Raw genomic sequence first — 26801 nt, forward strand, 5'->3', positions numbered from 1 at the left:
AAAACCCAGAAAAGTGAATGGGTCTAGTAGATTAACCAAGAGTAGCCATTGTGGAGAAGTAAAATTTGGGGGAGACTAAAGGAAGATAGAGTTATTCTAACAAGGTCTGTTTGTATAGATTTTTCCTGGCCTTGACTCTTCATCTCTGGTGGTAAGAATGTTTCTAATTCCTAATACAGGGAAGGTACCTTTCACATGTGAATTTTATCTCCTGCTTTAGAAGATAAAAGGAAGGTCAGAGTGTCCTTGCATCTGCTGTTTTTCAAGTGTCTTTAAATCAAAATAATCATATGCCAAAGCAGCGTATTTTGGGTAGCATGTCCTGAACTCCTTCAGTATCTATATGGCAAAACCAGCAAAAAGCAAGGGGACTATAAAACAAAATCCAGGGTAGAAGTGTAAGAGATGAGATTAAGGAAGAATACATAGGGATTTCAGGTATACTGATAATGTTCTCTTTTTTAGTCTGGATAATGAAATCATAGGTGTTATTCTTTGTACTTTTTTTGTATGTAATTTTTCATAATAGTTTTGAAAGATGGCAGTAATGTTAGTTAATGTGTGTATAGGGAGTGGAGAAGGACTCAGAGGTTTAAAAAGAGATGGGGCCTGGATATAATTGGTAGAGAAAGAAGATGGACTTGAGTTCCCGTTGTGGCACAATGGTTAACGAATCCGACTAGGAACCATGAGGTTGCGGGTTCGATCCCTGGCCTTGCTCAGTGGGTTAAGGATCCGGCGTTGCCATGATCTGTGGTGTAGGTTGCAGACACCGCTTGGATCCCGCATTGCTGTGGCTGTGGCGTAGGCTGGTGGCTACAGCTCCGATTAGACCCCTGGCCTGGGAACCTCCATGTGCCGGGGAGCATCCCTAGAAAAGGTAAAAAGACCAAAAAAAAAAAAAAAAAAAAAAAAAAAGATGGACTTGACCGGTGAAAAAGGAGAATTAGTAGGTATCATTAGGGCCAGTTAGAAACTAAAAAATTATGTTTTCCAGGAGTGCTTGGCAGGCCTAATATAGACAACATATGCTTAAATTGATTTAGGACTTGTGTTTGTCAAATGAGTGCAAGAGATGGACGATATAACAAAGGAGTTAAAATGATTGGCAAGAGTAGTTGAAGATTTACTACCGTAAAGATACTAGTAGAAAATAGAAGAATCAGAGTTCCCATCATGGCGCAGCAGAAACAAATCTGACTAGGAACCATGAGGTTGCGGGTTCAATCCCTGGCCTCACTCAGTGGGTTAAGGATCTGGTATTGCTGTGAGCTGTGGTGTAGGTCACAGACTTAGCTTGGATCCTGCGTTGGTATGGCTGTGGCATAGGCCGGTGGCAGCTAGAACTCCTATCAGACCCCTAGCCTGGGAACTTCATATGCCTCGGTTGCAGCCCTAAAAAAAAAAAAAAAAGAAAATAGAAGAATCAAGGGATCAGGGGGTGGCCATAAGATCAAAGAAGATATTGTGGAAGCAAATGACCTAGAGAGCTACTGTGTTTCATTGACTCTTAAACACTGTGGTTGCACTGTTATTTTATGTACCATTAAGAAAAAAAAGAGCACTGTCAATTAAACTATGACAGTCTTTCTTGTCACTTAGAATTAGTACACAATACAATACTGAAAAAGTTCTTTTTCTCTTAATTAGGTATACCCTGTAACCTAAATAGGTTACTCATTTACATACATCAAAAGCAAAATGTAAGTGAAATTAATTGGTTAAGGAGTTTCTAAAACTTTTTCAAATCTATCATCTTTTTTGGACTCTCTTTTCACTCAGATTGTGTTTCTGCACTACATCATTCTCTCTGACATTAAACCTGACAGTTATTAGGAGGGTGTAGTGAAGTAAGCATGTTAAGTAATAATCCCAGTGGGAGTCAAAAGTAAATTATCTCTACAAAATTGCATAATTTTAAGAAATGCCACATCAGCATTCACTGACATTCATTCTATAAGCTTTGATGCCGACTCTTTCAATATTTATACATGCAGGCGATAGTATCAACTTAATATTAAGAATACCTCTGGTTCAACAGCTATTATTAGATAGTGCCACTGATTGTAAAGTGTATCCTGATTTCAGCGATGTTAAAATGTGAAATAATGCACATCTTATGTTCACTGAAATTTGGTATATGTAGACAATCAGGTGGGTTGGCCAAGTTTATAGTTTCAGAGCTGGGGCAGTTTCAGATAATGACAAGAGTGAGCATGAAAGAGTGTAGCTGGGAGTTCCTGTCGTGGCGCAGTGGTTAACGAATCCGACTAGGAACCATGAGGTTGTGGGTTCGGTCCCTGCCCTTGCTCAGTGGGTTAAGGATCCGGCGTTGCTGTGAGCTGTGGTGTAGGTTGCAGACGCGGCTCGGATCCTGCGTTGCTGTGGCTCTGGCGTAGGCCGGTGGCTACAGCTCGGATTGGACCCCTAGCCTGGGAATCTCCACATGCCGCAGGAGTGGCCCAAGAAATAGCAAAAAAAAAAAAAAAAAAAAAAAGACAAAAAAAAATAATAAATAAATAAAATAGAGTGTAGCTGAAGTAGAGAGGAAGTAGTCATTACATTGTAGGCAGACAGAGTTCCCAACGTGGCTTAGTGGTTAACAAATCTGACTAAGAACCAAGAGGTTTTGGGTTTGACCCCTGGCCTTGCTTAGTGGGTTAAGGATCCTGTGTTGCTGTGGCTCTGGCGTAGGCCGGCAGCTACAGCTCCAATCATACCCCTAGCCTGGGAACCTCCATATGCCAAGGGTGCAGCCCTAGAAAAGACAACAAAATAAATAAATAAAATTTTAAAATTGCTGACATAAGATATGACTAAAAGACTTTTAAAAACCTTTGAAACAGGAGTTCCCATCGTGGCACAGTGGTTAACAAATCCGACTAGGAACCATGAGGTTGCAGGTTCTATCCCTGGCCTTGCTCAGTGGGTTAAGGATCTGGCGTTGCCGTGAGCTATGGTGTAGGTCACAGACACGGCTCAGATCTGATGTTGCTGTGGCATAGGCCGGCGGCTATACCTCCGATTCAGCCCCTGGCCTGGGAACCTCTGTATGCCATGGGAGCAGCCCTGGAAAAGGCAAAAAGACAAAACAAAACCAAAAAAACCTTTAAAACATAACCAGAGATCAGGAAAACAAGGTCACATTAATATGTTGTATGGGTTATCTGTGATGATGATGGCTTGCTGGGGTGGTGCCCTCGTGTAAAGAGGAAGGCTGAGATCAAGATGTCAGAGATAGTAGAAGAAAGGGTAATATAGTTATATAGCATGAGCTTCAAAGGAACGGAGTTTTTTTACCTAGAATGTATGAAACTAGAATCAGGAGAAGACAGATTATATGACCCATGAGCAGCCTCAAAAGAAGGACGTCTTTAGTGAAAAGCCAGTTTTCAGGCCAGGAAGTAAAAGAACGGCACATCAGAGGGCATGAGGATAGGGGGATTCTAGAGGACTCAGTGAGAAGGTTTGAGTCAAGGTAAAAGACACAAGAAGCAGTGTGGCCATAATAAGAGAGAAGATGATTATCAAGTGGCTTCTTGAATAATGGACAAAGGCTAACATGGGTATAGCCTCAAAGCTTCTCCATACCATAAAATGTTGAAAACATATTTAGTTGGCTGCAAAACTTTCTTTTGGAAAGTATACAGTTATTTTTAACCAGTCCTTTTTTTTCCCCCTCACTACATGCGGAAGTTCCTGGGCCAGGGGTCAAACCCATACCACAGCAGTAATAATGCCAGGTTCTTAACCCATTGAGCCACCAGGGAACTCCTAACCCGTCCTTTTTTGTTGAAAGTTTTTCTCTAATGTGGCTAGATATCTCATTATATAACAATATCATAGTACCTACATCTTTCTGTGCATCTTTTTTTATATCCTTAGAATAAACTGAAAATGGAATTACTAGATCAAAAGAAATGGGTATTTTTCAGGCTCTCTTAATACTTTTTGCCAAATTGGAAATGCTTCATGTTTTCACATTGTAGCAGTATATCCCTGTTTGTTACCTTGCCAGTATTGGATGATAAAATTTTTAAAATATTTATTTACTGATTTCCCTGTTATATAGCGCTGGGAACTATGGTCACTTATGATAGAGCATCATAACGTGAGAAAAAAGAATGTATACATGTATGTGTAACTGGTTCACCATGCTGTACAGTGGAAAATTGATAGAACACTGTAAACCAGCTATAATGGAAAAAAATAAAAATCATTGTATATTTTAAAAAATTGACCAATTTGATGGATGATAAAAGTATTTTCATTTAATCCTTTTTTTTTTTTTTTCTTTTTTTTGGCCATGCCCACAGCATGGGTAAATTCTTGGGCTAGGGATCAAACCCAAGCCATAGTGGTGACAATTGCTGGGCCTTAACCACTAGGCCACCAGGGAACTCCTCATTTAATCTTTTTAGTTATTGGTAAGATTGAACATTTTATCATATAGTTAATGGTCATTTATATTTTCTCTTCTAAATTTTCTGTTTAGAACCCAGATCTTTTTCTGTCTGACTGAACCATGACAGGAACTCCATTTTCCACCACTCTTAAACAGGCTTTGTACTTACAAGAGTCAAGGGAATATATACCAATAGAGCCCATAATATAGATTGCTGAGTTGTAGGACCTTTAATAAATGATTTGTTTAAAAGGAGGGGGGGTCTGTTGCTAAGTTAGAAACAGAAAGTTTTCATTTCTAAGTTTTCAGAGCACAGCAAGATTGTAGCCATATGCCATTTAAAGAGGGATTGAGGGGTTCCCATCATGGCTCAGTGGTTAATGAATCTGACTAGGAACCATGAGGTTGCAGGTTTGATCCCCATCCTTAAGGATCCGGAGTTGCTTGAGCTGTGGTGTAGGTCACAGATACGGCTTGGATCCCGAGTTGCTGTGACTCTGGCGTAGGCTGGCGGCTACAGCTCTGACGATTCGACCCCTGCCTAGCCTGGGACCTTCCATATGCCGATGGAGCAGCCCTAGAAAAGGCAAAAAGAGCAAAAAAAAGAAAAAAAAAAAAAAGGATTGATTCTTGAACTGTTTTAACTGAGATCTACTTTGGATAAGTGTATAGGTAAACCTCTCATTTTAGAAAGAAGCCCATATGTGACTTTTTTCCCCTTTGTGATTTATTTATAACAGATTAATTTCTATTCAAGAAAACTTCAGGCCCTTTTTCTGAATTCTTATTTTAATTAAAAAAATTTTATTACTTGAAGAAAGGCAATTTAGGGAGTTCCTGTCATGGCTCAACAGAAACAAATCTGACTAGGAACCATGATGTTTCAGGTTCAATCCCTGGCCTCACTCAGTGGGTTAAGGAACCGGCATTTCTGTGAGCTGTGGTATGTGGTTCGTAGACATGGCTCGAATCTGGCGTGGCTGTGGCTGTGGCTTAGGCCAGCACTGCAGCTCTGATTGGATCCCTAGTCTGGGAACCTTCATAAGCTGCGGGTGCAGAACTAAAAAGCAAAAAAAAAAAAAAAAAAAAAAAGGCAATTTAATAATATAAATAATGGTCCAGTATCTGTAATTTTTTCACCAGCGTCATTAAATTAAATTTTGTGTATTGATGAAGGAGTTCCGGTAATACATTCAGAACCATTTCTCTTCTGGTCATTATCATAGCCCAGGAGGCAGTCCAGTAGTGATGTAAGAAAGATATATGATCATGTGCTTTCTCTTCCATTTATCTGAGCTAATTGCAAAGGTTTTTAAAACAGTTCCCCTTAGAGTTCTGGCTGTGGCGCAGCAGATTAAGGACCCAGCATTGTCTCTATGGCAGTCCAGGTTTGATCCTTGGCCCCAGGCAGTGGGTTAAGAATCTGGTGTTGCTGCAGCTATGCTGTAGGTCACAACTGCGGCTTGGATTCAGTCTCTGGCCTGGGAACTTACATATGCCATGGGTGCAGTGAAAAAATTAAAAAAGTAAAATAGTCTCCCTTTAGACATATCTGTCTGATTGCAATTTAAAGAAACAAACATTAAATTGATTAAGTAATTTTTATTTTCCTCACTGAACAGTGGCAGTGATAAAGACAAGGAAAATCCATTGGTGGTGTTTTTCCTAATTCTCCCGTTTATGGTGCCTTCACTTGATGATCACATCTTTATTCTTCATAATTTTGTGTGTGTAGAAAGAGAGCGAGAATTGTATATATAAAATGGACCAGGTTTTATATTCTTCTTCTTCGTCTTCATTTCTTTTTTTTTTTTTTCTTTTCTTTTTTTTGTCTTTTTGCTATTTCTTTGGGCTGTTCCTGCGGCACATGGAGGTTCCCAGACTAGGGGTCCAATCGGAGCTGTAGTCACCGGCCTACGCCAGAGCCACAGCAACGCGGGATCCGAGCCGAGTCTGCAACCTACATCACAGCTTACAGCAACGCCGGATCCTTAACCCACTGAGCAAGGGCAGGGACCGAACCTGCAACCTCATGGTTCCTAGTCGGATTCGTTAACCACTGCGCCACGATGGGAACTCCTTCATGTTCATTTCTTACTTGAATTAAACTAAAAGGGGAGTTCCTGTTGTGGCTCAGCAGATTAAGATTCCCGACATAGTGCCTGTGAAGAAGCAGGTTCGATCCCTGGCCTTGTTCAGTGGGTTAAGAATCCGGTGTTGCCGCCTGCTGTGGCAAGGGTTGCATTTGCGGCTCAGATCCTATGTGGCTGTGACAGCGGTCTACAACAGCAGCTCAGATTCCACCCCCTAGCCCAAGAACATCATATTCCGTAGGTTCTTCTGTAAAAAGAAGAAAGAAAAGCTAATAGTAATGTACCAACACTTAGATTAAACATAAAAAACTAAGATGTTGATCAAATGTGGCTCCTCTTCCACTTTTAGCAACACATAATAGATTGTCAGAACACATTTGTTTAATTAAGTTCGAACATTTGCTAGGGACTACTACAGATTTTTTAAAAGGTATTTGGCTGAGATTTTTGGTAGAGAACCTATTTTGAAAGACGAGTGTGGAACAGTAGTTTTTGCACTTTTAAGACAGTCAAAATATTTGCATTTGACTTGATGCTATACATGTCATAAAATAGCATGGCAGTATATACGTGCAGAAATAGTGCCTGTATTATTGGTGAAATCCCAGTTAAGATTTGTGGGGGGGTTTTCCTCAATGAATTTATTACATTTATAGTTGTACGATGATCATCACAATCCAATTTTATAGGATTTCCATCCCACACCCCCAGTGCACACCCACACCCCCCAAACTGTCTCCTTTGGAAATAGTAAGTTTTTCAAAGTCTATGAGTCAGTATCTGTTCTGCAAAGAAGTTCATTGTGTCCTTTTTTTCAGATTGCACATGTACAGTGATAGCATTTGATGTTGGTGTCTCGTTGTCTGACTGACTTCACTTAGCATGATAATTTCTGGGTCCATCCATGTTACTAAAAATGCCAGTATTTCGTTCCTTTTAATGGCTGAGTAATATTCCATTGTGTATATGTACACATCATCTTGATCCACTCCTCTGTCAATGGACATTTAGGTTGTTTTCATGTCTTGGCTATTGAAAATAGTGCTGCAGTGAACATTGGAGTACATGTGTCTTTTCGAGTCATGGTTTTCTCTGGATAGATGCCCAGGGGTGGGATTGCTGGATCAAATGGTAGTTCTATGTTTAGTTTTCTGAGGAATCTCCATACTGCTTTCCACAGTGGTTGCACCAATTTACAATCCCACCAACAGTGTACTAGTGTTCCTTTTTCTCCACCCCCTCTCCAGCACTTATTGTTTGTAGACTTTTGGATGATGGCCATTCTGGCTGGTGTAAGGTGGTGCCTCATCGTGGTTTTGATTTGCATCTCTCTAATAATGAATGATGTTGAACATCTTTTCATGTGTTTTTTGGCCATCCACATGTCTTCTTTGGAGAATTGTCTGTTTAGTTCTTCCGCCCATTTTTTGATGGAGTTGTTTGTTTTTTTGGTATGGAACAGTAGGGAGGTGTTTAAAAATTTTGGAGATTAATCCTTTTTCAGTTGATTCATTTGCAAAGATTTTCTCCCATTCTGTGGGTTGTCTTTTCATTTTGTTTAGGGTTTCCTTTGCTATGCAGAAACTTTTAAGTTTCATTAAGTCCCATTTGTTTATTTTTGTTTTCACTGTCATTACTCTAAGAGGTGGATCTGAGAAGATGTTGCTGTTTTTTATGTTGGAGAGTGTTTGGCCTAGGTTTTCCTCTAAGAGTTTTATAGTGGTCTGGTCTTATATCTAGATCGTTAATCCATTTGGAGTTTATTTTTGTGTATGGTGTTAGGGAGTGTTCTAATTTCATTCTTTTCCATGTGGCTGTCCAGTTTTCCCAGCACCACTTATTGAACAAGCTGTCTTTTCTCTGTTGTATATTCTTGCTTCCTTTGTCATAGATGAGTTGGCTGTAGGTGCGTGGGTTTAATTCTGGGCTTTCTGTCCTGTTCCACTGATGTGTATTTCTATCTTTGTGCAAGTACCATATGGTTTTGGTGACTATTGCTTTGTAGTATAGTCTGAAGTCAGGGAGCCTGATTCCTCCAGCTCCATTTTTCTTTTTTCTTTCTTTCTTTCTTTTTTTTTTTTTTTTTTTTTTTTTTGTCTTTTGTTGTTGTTGCTATTTCTTGGGCCGCTCCCGCTACATATGGAGGTTCCCAGGCTAGGGGTCCAATCGGAGCTGTAGCCACCGGCCTACGCCAGAGCCACAGCAACGCGGGATCCGAGCCGCGTCTGCAACCTAACACCACAGCTCACAGCCACGCCAGATCGTTAACCCACTGAGCAAGGGCAGGGACCGAACCCGCAACCTCATGGTTCCTAGTCAGATTCGTTAACCACTGCGCCACGACGGGCACTCCAAAACTTAAATTTTTTTTTTTTTTTTTTTTGCTATTTCTTGGGCCGCTCCGGCGGCATATGGAGATTCCCAGGCTAGGGGTCCAATCGGAGCCATAGCCACTGGCCTACGCCACAGCCACAGCAACACGGGATCTGAGCCGTGTCTGCAACCTACACCACAGCTCACAGCCACGCCGGATTGTTAACCCACTGAGCAAGGGCAGGGACCAAACCCGCAACCTCATGGTTCCTAGTCGGATTCGTTAACCACTGAGCCACGACAGGAACTCCAAGCTCCATTTTTCTTTTTTAGGATGTGTTTGGCTATTCTGGGTCTTTTGTGCTTCCAAATAAGATTTGTGGTTTATACCAAGGTCTATTTCTTGATGTTCTTATTATACTCTAGTTATGCAAGATTTTAGCATTGGGAGAGGCTGGATAAGGGACCTCCCCATACATTTCTTTGCACCCTCCAGTGAATTTATAATTATTTCAAAATAAAGTTTAAAAAATACACTTCTTTAACAAGAACTACCCCCAAACCAGGGCAGTTATTAAAGGAAGAGGTCTTCCCTTGCTATCTATCAAGTCCCACCATCCAGTGATCAGTAGAGCAGCACAGCAGAGGACTCCCTTAAAAAGAAGAGTTCTTTCTAATATGCTCATGCTTCAGGACAATGAATTTTCATTTATAAGCAGTTGCTAGTAAAGCTACTATGAGTTCTAGAAAACCTGTTAATAGCATTACCGTAACTCCCACGTCTAGTAAAGGATTCAGAGGTATGTGTCCTCTATTTTCCTTTGTTTTGGTGTACTGAATGTGAAACCTTAAGAAACATTAACACACAAAAGGATACATGTACAGCCTATTAAATAGTCAGCAGAATATGCTTTTCTATTTCAGTAGATGCAAATTGAATCATACTTTACAACTTCAAGTAAATGCGAGTCTGATTTGACTTATCACACTGATAAATATACTGTAAAGTAAAACATAGTATCTGCTTTCTGGTGAACACTTTGGTTTAACTGTAATACTCCAAGGGAAAAAATATAGCTGCTATTTTCCCATGACTTAATTCGTTTAAATATAAGTATTTCTTTAGCCCAGTGTTCTAAAATGTAAACATAATAATAATGGTAGTAATGGTAGCTAATAACCCTTATTGAGCATTTCTCTGAGCCAGATACTCACCAAGTACTTTTTACATATTTTCTCATTTAATCCTCAAAACAACCTTGTGAGATAGGTACTGTTCTATAGATGAGTAAAATACCTGGAATAACACAGTAGTAAGAGAAAGCAGTTTGAAAATCAGATCCCTGAGCCTACACTTACGACCATTATTCAGTACTTCCTCCTTATGCCATACAGTATAGGTACTCCACAGTTGGAGGCTGATATGTTGGCAGTTATTTCAAATTCTAGTTTTGTTTTATTCACAGGGCACAAGTGAAATGTATTTCTTCTCTTGCTGAGTTCCGTAAGATGAAACCTTACCTGACTTATGCAAGAGAACGTGCTTTTTTCATTTTTATCTTCTCTTAGATACAGTCTTTTTCTTAGAAACTAGACTAAATAAAAGTTGAGTCTTTTTTATTTTTTTTATGGCCTTACCCACGACGTATGGAAGTTCCTGGGCCAGAGATGGACTCCATGCTTAAGCTGTGCACTACACTGCAGCTGTGGCAGTGCCAGATCCTTTAACCCACTGCACCACCAGGGGAACTCCTAAAAGTTGAGTCTTGACATTTGTAGTGATTTTGTTGGTTTTGGTTTTTGTTTTTTTTAGGCTGTACCCATGGTATATGGAAGTTCCCAAGCTCGGGATCGAACCTATGTCACAGAAGCGACCCAAGCTGCTGCAGTAACACTACCAGATCCTTCATCTGCTGAGCCACAAGAGAACTCCCATGTAGTGATATTTTAATTTAAGGATAGCTCTAAAAATTTAGAGACTTGACCTTTAAAATATAAAATCTTAAATGATCCTGGTTTTAATTTTATTAGCTATTTTATCTCCAGTATGAATCTAGAGTTTCTTGTGTTTGTTATGTAGATTTTAAAATGTCATCTAATAACTTTCTAGTTTTTTTTTTTTTTTTTTCCTTTGATTTTTAGGGCTACACCTGTGGCATAAGGAAGTTCCCAGGCTGGGGGTCGAATCAGAGCTGAAGCTACTGGCCTATGCCACAGCCACAGCAATGCTAGATCCAAGCTGTGTCTGTGACCTGTACCACAGCTCACAGCAATGCCGGATCCTTAGCCCACTGAGCAGGGCCAGGGATCGAACTCACATTCTCATGGGTACTAATCAGGTTTATAACCTGTTGAGCCACAATGGGAACTCCATGTTATTGAATTTTATATTAGATCACTATTATTGAAACAACTAAAAGTTTTACTGCTACTGTTTTCATTTTTAGCTTTTTGTGTGTATATGTTTAAGCAAGTCTTTGGCATTTTAGCCATCACCATTAATAGTCAGAGTTCCTTTAGCTAGAAAACTGAGAATCAAATGTACTTCGAAGGAGATAGTCCTCCCTGAGTTTTTCGGCTTAGGTTCTGAGTTATCTCTTTATCCACTGATGCTCTTAGAATTCTAGGGGTGTAAGTTGGTGAATAGGATATGTAAAATTACGTTCTCCATATGTTATCACCCTGTAAGTAATATCTGATTTTTTTCCAAAGGTTAGACTTCATCCTTCTAAACAGCTGTAAACATGAAAACAAAGTCTCTTGAGACGTCTTAAAGTGTATATACTTTACATTAAAGAGGCCCTTCCCAATCTGCTTATTCTACATTAAATAAAAGTCTAGGAGTTCCCATTGTGGCACAGTGGTTAACGAATCCGACTAGGAACCATGAGGTTGCGGGTTCGGTCCCTGCCCTTGCTCAGTGGGTTAACGATCCAGCGTTGCCTTGAGCTGTGGTGTAGGTCGCAGACGAGGCTCGGATCCTGCGTTGCTGTGGCTCTGGCATAGGCTGGTGGCTACAGCTCCGATTCGACCCCTAGCCTGGAAACCTCCATATGCTGCAGGAGCGGCCCAAGAAATGGCAAAAAGACAAAAAAAGAAAAAAGTCTAAAAAGTAATAGCCTTGTATTTTGCTTTTCCAAGTTCAGTAGTTTAGGTCGAAGCATCCAGTTTGAAAGTAAGAGCAGGTGAACTATAACTGACTGAAGGAGAAATAGGAAAATAATAAAAACAAATAAAAGTCTAGCATTTGGAGATTTACTCTTCTAGTCAATCCTGAAGGGCGTTACTGACTAATGATCAAGAAATATATATTTAATATACACTAATTAGAAAGACTGAGACATAAAAATGCATTGCAAAGAAATTCATGAGATATGCTTGGAATATTTAATATTTTCATATTTAAAATTTATATTCTAATGAGTGCAATTGTGTTACACCAAGTAACAGGCACATTTGAATTAAGTGAATAATACATGTAATACACAAGTAATACACCTAGCATAATAGCACCTGGCTCTATAGATGTTAGCTACTATTACTATTTTTATTAATAATATTGGCTATAGTTGGAGTCAGTTTACTGGTCACCTGAAAGGAACTTAGTCTCTGTCTGTACACTTCTTTTAATTTACTAAGTGAGTGTCCTATTATTATCGTCTGCCTTTTGTGTATTAACTTTATTCATCTGCATGGTCATAGAGAACCGGAAATCGATTTGGTTATTTTGTTTGTTGCCATGGGAAACAAAGGAAGTACCAGTTGATTTTAAACAGCTGAAAACAGCAAATGTCAATAGGCTAGAGAACTATAGTCCTAGGTCTGAGGATTATGTTTTTAATTAAAAATAAATTCATCAATAGCCTTTTTTTTTTTAAAAAGATATAATTCACAACCATGAAATGCTTTTACATACTTTTAAAAATGTACTTTAAAAGTGTACATTTCAGTGTTGGTTCATTTATTTACAAAGCCTTATACTTTTAAGGGAACAGTTTTTCCTAAGTATTCTATTTTCTTAGCTGCAAGTCTTTACTTTTGCCCATTTGGTTATTACTTTATATATTCCTCTTGTCTTCTCTTAAATTCTTTCTCTTTCTTTCTTTTTTACAGTCACACCTGCCGCATGTGGAAGTTCCCAGGCTAGGGATCAAATAGGAGCTGCAGCTGCAGGCCTACGCCACAGTCACAGCAATACTGGATCTGGAATTCTTGTTGTGGCTCAGTGGTTAACTAACCTGACAAGTATCCATGAGGATGCGGGTTCGATCTCTGGCTCTGCTCAGTGGGTTAAGGATCTGGTGTTGCCATGAGCTGTGGTGTAGGTCACAGATGTGGCTTGCACCCACGTTGCTGTGGTATAGGCCGGCAGCTACAGCTCCCATTCAACCCCTAGCTAAGACAAAAGATAAAAAAAACAATACTGGATCTGAGCTGCATCTGCGACCCATGCCACAGCCTGTGGCAGTGCAGGATCCTTAACCCACTGAGCAAGGCCAGGGGTCAAACCCACATCCTTGTGGATACTATGTTGGGTTCTTAACCTGCTGAGTCACAGTGGGAACTCCTTAAATTTTTTTTTTTTTTTTTTTTTTTTTGGTCTTTTTCCCTTTTCTAGGGCCGCTCAAGTAGCATATGGAGATTCCCAGGCTAGGGGTCCAATTGGAGCTGTAGCTGCCGGCCTACGCCAGAGCCACAGCAACGCTGGGATCTGAGCTGCATCTGCGACCTACACCACAGCTCATGACAACGCCAGATCCTCAATCCACTGAGTAAAGCCAAGGATCGAACCTGAAACCTCATGGTTCCTAGTCAGATTCGTTAACCACTGCTCCACGACGGGAGCTCCCTTAAATCCTTTTGATTCAGGTCTAATGTCATATCTCTTTGGGGAAGGCTTTCTTGCTTAATTCCTCATACATTTAGTTTCCTTCTACTCTGCTCTCACAGCTCTTTTTTATCCCTTTATTATAATATCACATTAATATTGTGATTATCTCTGTAGTTAATTTCTCTCCTTTCAGACCATTTATCTCTCAAGGACAGACGACTTGTTTTTATGCTATCTTCAAGAATTAGAACAGTGCCTTTTATGGTAGGCTTTTCAGTACGTATTTATTCAGTGATTATAACCACAGATAGTTCTGGCTGTCCCTAGCCTTCAACATGTACTCAAAGTTTGATACAGTATATTCAGTGGTGAGTATTAAAATAATGCGCTTTTTGTTGCTGAGAATCAAACTGTTTTAGTATTGGAAGGGACAAATCCTCCCCCACTCAAGACACACACATTCACATATGTACACAAAGTGAAATGAAGGAGTTCCCGTTGTGGCTCAGCAGAATCAAATTTGGCTAGCATCCATGAGGATGCAGGTTCGATCCCTGGCCTTGCTCAGTGGGTTAAGGATATGATGTTGCTCTGAACTGTGTCATAGGTCGCAGCCGCAGCTTGGATCTGGTGTGGCTGTGGCTGTGGTGTAGGCTGGTGGCTACAACTGCAATTGGACCCCTAGCCTGGGAACCTCCATATGCTATGGGTATGGCCCTGAAAAGAAAAAAAAGCAAAATGAAATCCATAGAGGTTGAATGACTTAGTGAAGTTGGAACAAAAAAAGCCATGTTACCTCATCATAACATTATCTTTCTGTTTTTAACCATAAGTAAGGAATCAGTTGCCAACCAGAATTCTGGAAAAGAACTTTAAATTGCTTAAACAGTGACAGCATTTTCCTGTTTTATAGACCTCCGTGAGTGAAAGCCTTCAGAGGGAAGCTGCTAAGAAGCAAGCAATGAAACAGGTAAGGTGGTAGAGTAAGTTAAATGCATTTGGTGAAGTATTTCAGCTCACTTTTTTTTGGCCATACCTGCAGCATATGGAAGTTCCCAGGCCAGGGATGAAACCTGTGCCACTGTAACAACCCAAGCCACTGCAGTGATAATGCCAGATCCTTAACCTGCTGCATAACAAGAGAACTCCTCAGCTTACATTTAGAAGTTATCAGTTTTGCCATCTAGGTAACTGAGACCAACAGAGTAGGTATGTATAGAGATTTTTTTTCCTCCCATTTTAAGGCAGCGCCCGCGGCATATGAAAGTCCCCAGGATAGGGCTCAAGTCAGAACTACAGCTGCCAGCCTACTCCATGGCCACAGCAGCAACACGGGATCTGAGCCGAGTCTGTGGTCTATACCACGCTCATGGCAACGCCAGATTCTTAGCATACTGAGCAGGGCCAGGGATTGAACCCTCGTCCTCATGGATGCTAGTTGGGTTCATTTCCACTGGGCCATGACAAGACTCCCTAAAGATATAAGTTTATCTTGACCCTTGCTTTCTGAAAATGTGTGAAATATTTCTTGATCTACATAGATTTCAGGTTTTTTGTATAAATTTTAAAGGAGAAAAACAGAATTAGCTAATTAGCTCTTGGAGTTCCCTTATGGCTCAGCAGTTAAGGATCCAGTGTTGTCCTGCAGTGGCTCAGGTTGGTGCTGGTTTGATCCCTAGCCTGGGAACTTCCACATGCCTTGAGTGTGGCCAAAAACAAAATTTTAAAAAATTAAATTAAAAACAAAGAATTAACTTTTTATTGCTGTGTTGTAGATTAAACCTATTTCTCCTTCCTCATAACTTAGTCTTGCAATATAAGCAAAATGATTTTTCCATTTTTTAAATTATTTTAAACTCATCTACCAAGGAAGGAGAATGTAAGGTAATTTTCGCTAGACTTGCCAGCACCTTATATTTATGTACACTCTGTGGTATTTTCAGATACTTTTTTTATGAGCTTAGTTATTTATTTTTAGCTTCTATATATGAGAGAGATCATACTGTATTTGTTTTTCTCTGACTTACTTCATTTGGCATCTCCATGCTTTTTTATACATACATTAGCTTTTTTTTTTTTTGTCCTTTTGCCATTGCTTGGGCTGCTCCTGTGGCATATGGAGGTTCCCAGGCTAGGGGTCGAATCAGAGCAGCTGCTGGCCTTCGCCACAGTTATGCAGGATCCAAGCTGCATCTGCGGCCTACACCACAGTTCACAGCAATGCTGGATTCCTAACCCACCAAGCAATGCCAGGGATCAAACCCACATCCTCATGGATACTGGTTGGGTTTGTAACCTGCTGAGCCACAATGGGAACTCCCAAGAGGACAATCTTATTTACAGTTTCATAGAAAAGAAAGAAACACCAAGGAATAAATTTACCAAGGATGTGAAAGATCTGTACACTGCAAACCATAAAACATTGGTGAAAGGAATGGAAGAGGACACAGATAAATGGAAAGTTACTCCCTGCTCTTGATTTGGATGAATTAACATTGTTTAAATGTCCATGTTACCCAAAGCAATGTACAGTGCATTCACTAACAAAATTCCAGTGGCATTTTTCACAGAAATGTAACAATCCATCCTAAAGTTTTTATGGAACCAATAAAGATCTCAACTAGCCAGTTTTGAGAAAGAACAAGGGTTACCACATTCCCTGATTTCAAACTATATTGAAAGCTCTAGTAATCAAAACAGTATGGTGGTGACATTAAAACAGAAACATAGATCATGAGACAGAAAAGAGAGCCCAGAAACAAACCCATGTATATCTGGTCAGTCAGAGGGAGGCAAGAATATGCAATGGGGAAAAGACAGTCTCCTCAGTCAATGATGTTGGGAACACTGGACAGCCACCTGTAAAGGTATGATACTGGACCACTGTCTTATACCATACACAAGAATTAACTCAAAATGGTTTAAAGATTTGAATGTAAGACCTGAAACCATAAAACTTCCAAAAGAAAACATAGGTGATAAATTTCTTGACATCATCTTGGCATTGTCTTTCTGATCTGACTGCCCCCAATGGCAGGGCCAACAAAAGCACAAATAAACAAATGGGACTATATTAAGCTAAAAAGCTCTGGACAGGAGTTCCCGTCATGGCGCAGTGGTTAACGAATCCGACTAGGAACCATGAGGTTGTAGGTTCGGTCCCTGGCCTTGCTTAGTGGGTTAAGGATCTGGCGTTGCAGTGAGCTGTGGTGTAGGTTGCAGATGCGGCTCGGATCCTGCGTTGCTGTGGCTCTGGCGTAGTCCGGTGGCTACAGCTCCGATTCGACCCCTAGCCTGGGAACCTCCATATGCCGCGGGAACAGCCCAAGAAATAGCAAAAAGACAACAAAATAAAAAAATAAAAAGCTCTGGACAGTGAAGGAAACTGTCAGCAAAATAAAAAGGCATACTGCTGAATGTGAGAAGATACTTGCAAATCATATCCGATAAGGGTTTGATATCTAAAATATGTGAAGAGCTTATATAGCTCAAAGAAAAAAATCCGATTAAAAATGGGCAAAACACCGGAGTTCCCGTTGTGGCGCAATGGTTAACGAATCCGACTAGTAACCATGAGGTTTCAGGTTCGATCCCTGGCCTTGCTCAGTGGGTTAGGGATCTGGCGTTGCCGTGAGCTGTGGTGTAGGTGGCAGACACGGCTTGGATCCCATGTTGCTGTGGCCCTGGCATAGGCCGGTGGCTACGGCTCTGATAAGACCCCTAGCCTGGGAATCTCCATGTGCCATGGGAGTGGCCCTAGAAAAGGCAAAAAGACCAAAAAGGGGGGGGGGGCAATACACGAAAGTAGACATTTTTCCAAAGAAGACATACATGGATGCTAGTCAGATTAGTTTGCACTGAGCCACAATGGGAACTCCCCAAAGAAGACATACAGATGGCCAACAATCACATGAAAAGATGCTCAACAGCATTAATCATAAGGGAAATACTAGTCAAAACCCCGGTGATAACATCACTTCGCCCCTGTTAGAGTGACTTGTAAGTCAGTTATACTTCAGTGAAAATAAATAAGTAAAAAGTGCTTCCTACCATTTGAATCCTGAACATTTTATTTGGTAATTCAACTAAAAATTATATGAAAATTTAATATATAGTATAGGCATCTGAAAATCAAGGTTAGATGTTTTTTAAGTCATACAGTGGTCTTTCTGACCTTTTGATGTAGATAATTCTATTTATGTACAAGTGAATAATAATAGTAAATGTTTATTGGACACTGTCAAGTTCTATACTAAGTGTTTTAAGTTTAAAATATGATTGATGCAATATTTATGATATATTTCTGATTTATCCTGTAGACTTTTTATGGTACTTATTATATTAGTTGGCTTCTATTTTTGAAACAGATTTAATTTTTTTTTAAGACCAAACTGGAAATCCAGAAGGCTCTTGCAGAAGATTCTACTGTATATGAATATGACAGTATTTATGATGAAATGCAGAAAAAAAAGGAAGAAAGTAATCCCAGATTGCTTTTAGGAAAAGACCGAAAGGTTTGTAACTGAAAATACGCAACTTTCTTTGACTTACACCTGCATTTTGTGTCTTAATCTTATTCACCATGAGGATCAGTAATCTTAGGAAAAGCTTTTAGGTATTTGAATTGTGAAGAGAGCTCCCAGTTTTAGATAGTACAGATTTGATTTAGAACCCAAGAAGCTCCATATTTAGTATCCTAACACAAACAAGAGAATTACCTAACATTGGAGTTCCCGTCATGGCTCAGTGGTTAACGAATCCGACTAGGAACCATGAGGTTGTGGGTTCCATCCCTGGCCTTGCTTAGTGGGTTAAGGATCGCACGTTGCCATGTGCAGCGGTGTGGGTCGCAGACTCGGCTCGGGTCCCGTGTTGCTGCTAGGCCGGCAGCTATAGCTCCGATTAGACCCCTAGCCTGGGAACCTCCATATGCCACAGGAGCGGCCCAAGAAATGGCAAAAAAAAAAAAAAGAATTACCTAACAATTTTATAAATTTTGGTTTTTGCTTTAAATTTTTTGCATGCTATTTTTTGAAAAATTTTCCTAAGAATGTCTTTGTAGTGCTTCTTCTGTTTATGTTTGTCTTTTATATTTTTATTCATAGATGGAAACTGAATTCTCTGTGGATATCATGATCATATTTTTAATTTGAAAAAAATTTAAAGGTGTGCTGATTGAATGAAAAAAGTTCATGTTTTTCTTTTTTTTTTTTTTTTTTTTGTCTTTTTGCCTTTTCTAGAGCTGCTCCCGTGGCACATGGAGGTTCCCAGGCTAGGGGTCTTATCAGAGCTGTAGCCACCGGCCTATGCCAGGGCCACAGCAACATGGGATCCAAGCCGTGTCTGCAACCTACACCACAGCTCACGGCAACGCCAGATCCCTAACCCACTAAGCAAGGCCAGAGATCGAACCTGCCACCTCGTGGTTCCTAGTTGGATTCGTTAACCACTGAGCCACGATGGGAACTCCGAAAGTTCATGTTTTTTTATCATTCTTATTCTTCCACAGAGGACAGACTGGTTTTTAAGGATCTTTGTATCTTACAGAATCTTTACAAATAAAGTGGTGATATGCAGTTATATTAAAGCTACTATTGGAGTTCCCGTCGTGACTCAGTGATTAACAAATCCGACTAGGAACCATGAGGTTGTGGGTTCTGATCCTTGGCCTTGTTCAGTGGGTTAAGGATCCAGCGTTGCTGTGAGCTGTGGTGTAGGCCGGCGGCCATAGCTCCGATTAGATCCCTAGCCTGGGAACCTCCATATGACATGGGTGCAGCCCTAGAAAAACAAACAAACAAAAAAAGCTGCTATCTTAAATAACTGTGTTTCAACTGATGTGTAAAATTAGTAGGAAGATTTCCTATTCACATATCTGTTGAAGAAGTAAGACAATACCAGTAAAAAGGGGGAGAAAACCAGTGGGGAAATTACTTATTTGAATTAAAAAAAAAAATCAAATATCATTTTGAATAATTTGTCTTTACACTTAAATTTCTATTGAGAAGAATTTTATTTTCAATCTTGTTAGTAAATTTATATTGAATTTTGAGAAGTTAACAATCCTATTTATTTGGATTTCTGTCTTGATGAATTTCTTCTTTTTTTTTTTTTTTTTCTTTTCAGCATATGAAAATTCCCAGGCCAGGGGTCAAATTGGAGCTGCAGCTGAGGCCTTCACCATCGCCATGGCAACGCCAGATCAGAGCCATATCTGCGACCTATGCTGCAGCTTGCAGCAGTGCCAGATCCTTAACCCACTGAGCAAGGTCAGGAATTGAACCCACGTCCTCATGGACACTATGTCTGATTCTTAACCCACTGAGCCACAACAGGAGCTTCCTAATGAATTTTGTATTAATGAATTCATGATAAAAGTAGAATATAAATAATTACTATAATTGACTCTTTCCTAAATAATTTTATTTTTTTCCCCTTAGCCCAAGTATATTCACAACTTACTAAAAGCAGTTGAGATCAGAAAAAAGGAACAGGAAAAAAGAATGGAAAAGAAAATACAGAGAGAACGAGAAATGGAAAAGGGAGAATTTGATGATAAAGAGGCATTTGTAACATCTGCTTATAAGAAAAAACTGCAAGAGAGAGCTGAAGAGGAGGAAAGAGAAAGGAGGGCTGCTGCACTCGAAGGTGAAATGGAAGAGGGGGAAGAGTGGAAGGAAACACACACAGGAGAGTTCTGCCCTGTCGTTAGCCATTTGCCCTGTCACTGAACTTTTAGATTATAATGTCATAATTTTTGTATACAACTGCAGGGTATGATATGCTATTGTGTAGTTATTACAAAACAGAAGATTTGAACTGAAAACACAGTTGCAGTCTTAGAAACTGTTACTTCTACTGGACTTTTCACTTCCGTCTCATTTTGTTGCTTAAAACTGCGTATACACAAGTCATTGCTTTAGAAAATTATTTCAAATGTTGGAGTTCCTGTCGTGGCTTAGCATTTAGCGAACATGACTAGCATCCATGAGGATGCAGGTTCAGTTCCTGGTCTCGCTCAGTGGGTTAAGGATCTGGCATTTCCATGAGCTGTGGGTGATGTAGGTCGCACACGCAGCTCAGATCCTGCATTGCTGTGGCTGTGGTGTAGGCCAGCGGTTACAGCTCTGATTTGACTCTAGCCTGGGAACCTCCATAAGCCACAGGTGCGGCCCTAAAGAGACAAAAAAAAATTATTTCAAATGTAAAAGCATCGATTACAAGCCATAACATCACAATATTTGTCAAAACATAAGCTGAGATTTAAATCCTAGTTATATTTCCTGGAACGAGAAAATGAGAGTAACATCACCCAAAGAGCATTAACTGGGCGTTTACATTAATTACATTAATGTTATTAAAAGAATAACATTAATTCAAGAAAGAATAAAGATGTGCAGAGGCCAAAGAATATCTTAGTACTTGACTTTGGTGCTTTCTACTCATAATCATTTCTCAAGATCTAAGTAAAATATGTACTTATTTTATAAATAGCTTAATTGGCAAGTGCTATCAGCTTAGTAGAAGAAAGCCAAATGTATAAGACCTGATCTAAGCATTTACTGTTTGTTCTTCTGCAGCATTAGTTAGGACCAGATAGTAAATAGTTTAGGCTTTATGTACTGTATGGTCTCTTGTTGCAGCTATTCAACTCTGCCTTTGTAATGCAAAAGCAGCCTTAGGTATATGTAAACAAATGAACAGGGTCATTAATCCAGTAAAAATTTATTTATAAAGACAAGCAGCAGGCCAGGTTTGGCCTGCAGGTTGTATAGTTTACCAGCTCCTGATCTAGAGATCAGTTTATAAACTGTGTTATATACTCTGTGCCTGTGAAACGGAACTGTATTTTACCTTGTTGAGTATATTCTTCTCACTTTTGCTTTCCTTCTGTTAGCCCGTTTGGATGTAACGAAGCAGAGAGATCTCAGTGGATTTTATAGGCACTTATTAAATCAAGCAGTTGGTGAAGAGGAAGTACCTACATGCAGCTTTCGTGAAGCCAGGTGAGATATGACATATGAACTATTTAGAAGAAAGATACTGTTCATGATTTGTGGTTGTGGGGTCATTTTAACTCTCTGGAAGACTGTATTGTTGCATATTATGTTGTTAGCCAAGCCTGACCTAATTGAATGACTAGAGGTTGACAGTTTCTTAATTTAAAAACCTTTAGTTCAAGTGGGTTTTTTTTGTTTTGTTTTTTTTGTTTTTTGTCTTTTTAAGGCCACATCCACGGCTTATGGAAGTTCCCAGGCTAGGGGTCAAATCGGAGTTGTAGCTGCCAGCCATAGCCATAGCAATGCAGGATCTGAGCCACATCTGAGACCTACACCATGCAATGCCAGATCCTTAACCCACTGATTGAGGCCAGGGATCGAACCTACAACCTCATGGTTACTAGTCGGGTTCGTTAACCACTGAGCCACGACAGGAACTCCAAGTTTATTCTTATTTTACAGCAATTCAACATGCATGTTTAGATAGTACATACAAAGAGAAGTAGGGGTTTTTTTTTCCCATAAATAGGACCTAGCCTCCATGAAACATAAGATTCATATGATCAAGGACCAAAAATGCACTATCCTTTATGAAGCCACTAGTTAACACATGGCTGTTTAAATTGAAATTATATTAGATCTGGAATTCCCACTTTGATGCAGTGGGATCTAGTGCAGCAGGATTGGCCTGCATCTCTGCAGTGCTAGGACATGGGTTCAGTCCCCAGCCTGGTATGGTGAGTTAAATGATCCCATGTTGCTGCAGTTCGCAGCTGCAGCTTGAATCTGATACCTGGTCCAGGAACTCCATCTGCTGCAGGCGGCCAAAAAGAAAAAAGAAATTATGTTAAATCTAAATTTTTAGTTACAACAATCTTTTTTTTTTTTTTTTGGCCACAGCTGTAGCCTGCGGAAGTTCCCAGCAGTGGCAATACTGAGTCCTTAACCACTAGGCCACCAGGGAACTCCTTCAGTCACATTTCAGGTACTCCATTGCCACATTTGGCTAGTGGCTACCATATTAGACAGCACAGATGTGGACATTACCATTCCTATAGACATTCCTTTTAGAACTGGTCTAGAAGGTAAGAATTGGAGGATTATTAATTTTTTTGTCTTTTTTAGGGCCACACCTGCAGCATATGGAAGTTCTCAGGCTAGGGGTCGAATTGGAGCTGTAGCCACTGACCTACACCACAGCCACAGTCTTGTGGGATCTGAGCTGAGCCGTGTCATAGCTCATGGCAACACCAGGTCCTTAACCCACTGAGCGATGCCGTGGATCGAACCTGTGTCCTCACAGATGCTAGTTGGGTTCATTAGTGCTGAAGCATGACGGGAACTCCAGATTGGAGGATTTTTGAGTAAAACTATAATATAAAGGAATGGTGAAATGATTGTGCCATAAGTTTAATCATATACTTAAGGTATAAGTTCTAAACTTGTATCACTAGAAACCATTTTTTGGAATAGACATTAGCAGATAAGAGGATCTGAGTCTGTGCTGTTAGGGAAAGAGGAGAGGCAAGAGAATGGAATTAAGGATGAAGAGAAGGGATTATGCCCCAGCTGCTGGGTTTTGTTGTAAAATTGATGAGAATTATGAATCTAAGAAAGTTATTTGAAGACTCAGATTTTTTGAATGAAAAACTAGAGTTTCGTCTTGAATAAATGAAGCCAGTTCTGAAACTCCATAGTATCATTTAGTAGTTGCATTTCCCAGAATCTAGTAATAAATTCCTATTAGTGGTCCTTTAGCCAAGATACTTTTGCCAGCAATGCCTAAAGAACCGTCATTATTGCTTTGTTTCTGTGGTAAATAGGTGATTAGTAGGAGTTCATGTGTAATATATATAGATTAACCATGCTTATCAGCTGGGAAAATGTAGGTGGTGTAGGTAGTGTTTATGTAACTGATCGTAGTATCTGGATGGATTCACATATTTCCATTTTGTTATAATAGACACTGAAGGGTATAACAGGATGCTGGTGCCTTTTTAATCATGAGAAGAATTATTTAGTGAGACTTAGATTTTGCCACCTTTTGCTGTGAAAAAACTTATCTTCATCTTTTTCCAGGACTATTTTTAAAAATTAAAAAAAATATATATATATAAATCCAACAAAGAACCATGACTTGAACTTTATATGTTATGCACTAATACTTAGATCCAGAATATATCTTTTCCCAATTATTCTGTCTTGTGCTTGGCAAAATGAAGACCTTGCACAGACCGCTGCCTGAAGGTTCTAGTGGTCCATGGAGAAGGGCTGATTTTTTTTTTTCCATTTTTATCAATATTGAAAACACTCTAAATGGTTAAAAAGTACTAGTTGGTAGATATTGACAAGATAAATAGACAACAGCACCTTTTCAAGTTTGGACAGTTAGAAGGTGTATATAACTGTAGTTGTATTAACTTAAATACTGATAAAAATTATGTGAACATTTCATTTGTTTACTATAACTGATAATGTGGCATTTTGTGTTACATTATCTTCCTTAAGGTCTGGGATAAAAGAAGAGAAATCAAAGGGATATCCTGATGAAGTAAGTTCAGAGAACAGAATACCTCATGAGAAATGCAGTCTCCAAACTGTTGTGAAAGTTGAGGAAAACCCTGATGCAGACAGTGACTTGGATGCTAAGAGCAGTGAGGATGATGCAGTGGAAGAAAATAAAGGGAACTGCAGAAGGGAAAAGGGCACAGAGACCTTAAAAAATAATTCCAAGCATCACAGGAATCATACCCACTCACGATCATCTAGTGAAGAAAGAGAGCATGGTACCAAACACTACGCAAAAAGTACCAAGTCAAGAGGACATGAGAAAAGGGAAGATCCGCACCAAGAGAGACAGTCCAGGGAGCAGGACAGTTATTTCACTGACCGTGATCACCGAAAAGAAAAGAAGGACTCCCACAGGCACAGAGAGGCCAGTTACAGAGATTCCCACTGGAAGAGGCCTGAACAAGAAGATAGACTGAGGGGAAGAGACCAGAGAGAAAGAAATGACAGGGAGTGGAAAAGGGAGAAAGACAAGGAGAAATACCCCTCCAGAGAACAAGAAAGAGAAAGACAACGAAACAGTTATGACCGACACGGGGAGAAAGGAGAGGAAAAGGAAGAGAAGAGCAAAGAAAGGGAGGCGAGGAAAGAAAGATACGAAAACAGTGATAAATCCAGAGATAGAGAAAAACGAGAAGTAAGCTTTCAATCTTCAGAAAGAAATCGAGACAGAAAGGAAAACAGCCCAGATTCTAGGGCAAAGGATAGGTTTAACCAGGAAAGAGCCAATAGAATGAGAAACTTGGAAAAGGACAAAGAAAGAAACCCAGAAAAACCTTCTAGTTCTGAAACATCACTGGGGGCAAAACACAGAATCCCAGAGGAGTGTCAAGAGACGGACAAAGAACAAGAGAGGCCACATGAGGCAGTGAGCAAGTTTGCAAAGCGGAGCAATGAAGAAACTGTAATGTCAGCAAGAGACAGATACTTAGCCCGGCAGATGGCACGGGTTAATGCAAAGACATATATTGAGAAAGAAGATGATTAATGACTGCCCCAATAGAAAGACCTATGGAACCACAGAACTCCTGGAACGTGCTGTGTGAATACATGAAGGAGTGTGTTAACAGTGATTGTGAGGGTATTTTAAGATATTTTTGAAATTCATTTTAGGTTAAGTCAGAAGTGAATCCTTTTATCTTGAATGTTTGACTAAGTTGATATATAATATTTACCTATAAGTACAACATTTTGGGTTTTATTCAAGCAGCCTAAAGAGTGCTTAATCTCCATGGGTACTTAACAAGGAAAATTGGCTCCACTACAACCATTTAAAAATAATTTAAACAACTCTCCTTATGGTGGTATTGTTACAGGAATTGTTTTTATAAATATTGTGTCTCAGATAAAAATACGTGGATTTGAACAGAGAACTATTGTTATAGTTTATGTTCTAAAATTTGTATTAAAAGCATAAAATATAGATCACACATCTTGTCTGAATAAGCTTTTTTAGTTCATACTAGGCTTAAATGAAAATAAAAAGTGATACTTTTGTACATTTAATTGATGCTTATGTTTTATCTTAAAAGTAATATTACTCGTCATGATTCCTTTTTTTAAATTAAAAATCACTTTAATTCTGAAACCCTAGCAAATTTGTTATGTGCATAAATCAGTTTTAGCTAAGGCTGAAAAGATGGAGATACTCAGCCTAAATGAAATTAGCTAAAGATCTAAGTTGCTTATTTATGATCATATTTTGTTAAATACACTCTAAAGAATATAGTACAACTTACTAGAGATTCCATTTATATATCAAAATAAAATTTCTGTACTAAATCTTGGAAACTTACCATTCAAAGTTAGGGGGAGAGGATGAATGACATGGAGAAAATAGAAAAATGGAAAACAGGTCTTTCCATTAAAAGCTATTTATATTTCATACTTCATCATGAGTTATCACATTGTCTTATTTTGGAAGGATAAATATAGTAAGAATATTGACTTTTAGAAAAATATATAAAGATCAAATTTAGCATTCATAAATCATGTTATTAGACTTTTTAATCCAGAAAGGAAAAGTATCAAGAAAGCTAATGCCTGTATTTCTTGACTAACACATTATCACTTATATCCTAACTTTAAAACACATCAATGACAGTGACAAACACTTCAAAAGCACTGACTTTGTGTACACAGAGAGGTGTGTATAATTTAATGTGGAAAAAATTAGGATCAGATCATGGAAGATCAGTAGCGACAGGCTAAAAATCCACTTCAGTAAAGAATTTGATTCCTTTGTTAGGGTTTCATAACTATAGCCATATATTGGGAAGATTAATTTGACCATAGTGTGCAAGATAAAGCCTAAGAGAAATCGATCTGATAAGAAAATGTCAATTTCCGGGAGTTCCCTATTGTAGCGAAGCAGAAACGAATCTAACTAGTATCCATGAGGATGTGGGTTCAATCCCTGGCCTCGCTCTGTGGCTTAGTAGCTCCAATTCGACGCCTACCCTGGGAACTTCCATATGCCACAAGTGCAGCCCTAAAACAACAGAAAAAGAAAATGTTAATTTCCCTCTCCTAGTAGTTCAGACACTGTGTGTGTGTGTGTTTGTGTCTTTTTTCTTTTTAGGGTCACACCC

General features: G+C 39.4%; 1 protein-coding gene and 1 long non-coding RNA gene across 4 annotated transcripts in view; both read left to right on the plus strand.

Moving 5' to 3' along the window:
- The window catches only part of NSRP1 (nuclear speckle splicing regulatory protein 1), a 60423-nt gene extending 34707 nt beyond the window's left edge, over positions 1-25716 (plus strand). For 2 of the 3 annotated variants that reach the window (XM_084985556.1, XM_003131784.7), the window contains exons 3-7: positions 14556-14612; positions 18028-18156; positions 20083-20290; positions 21540-21648; positions 24151-25716. In XM_084985556.1, coding sequence (XP_084841682.1) covers positions 14604-14612; positions 18028-18156; positions 20083-20290; positions 21540-21648; positions 24151-25198 — 1503 coding nt within the window. In that variant the 5' untranslated portion in view covers positions 14556-14603 and the 3' untranslated portion in view covers positions 25199-25716. Of the gene's footprint in view, positions 1-14555; positions 14613-18009; positions 18157-20082; positions 20291-21539; positions 21649-24150 lie in introns of all 3 variants that reach the window. The other variant, XM_084985557.1, reaches the window with a different exon arrangement.
- On the plus strand, positions 8902-12870 carry LOC146398291 (uncharacterized). Its single transcript, XR_014821691.1, has 2 exons — positions 8902-12766; positions 12834-12870. It is a non-coding gene; the product is annotated as an uncharacterized LOC146398291 (long non-coding RNA).
- Positions 25717-26801: the final 1085 nt, after the last annotated feature.

Source organism: Sus scrofa, chromosome 12, assembly GCF_054392235.1.
Source record: "Sus scrofa isolate SSC_HxYL_T2T_F1_AM1 chromosome 12, Sscrofa_HxYL_maternal_Yorkshire_Landrace_v2.0, whole genome shotgun sequence".
In the NCBI taxonomy this organism is placed as follows: Eukaryota; Metazoa; Chordata; class Mammalia; order Artiodactyla; family Suidae; genus Sus; species Sus scrofa.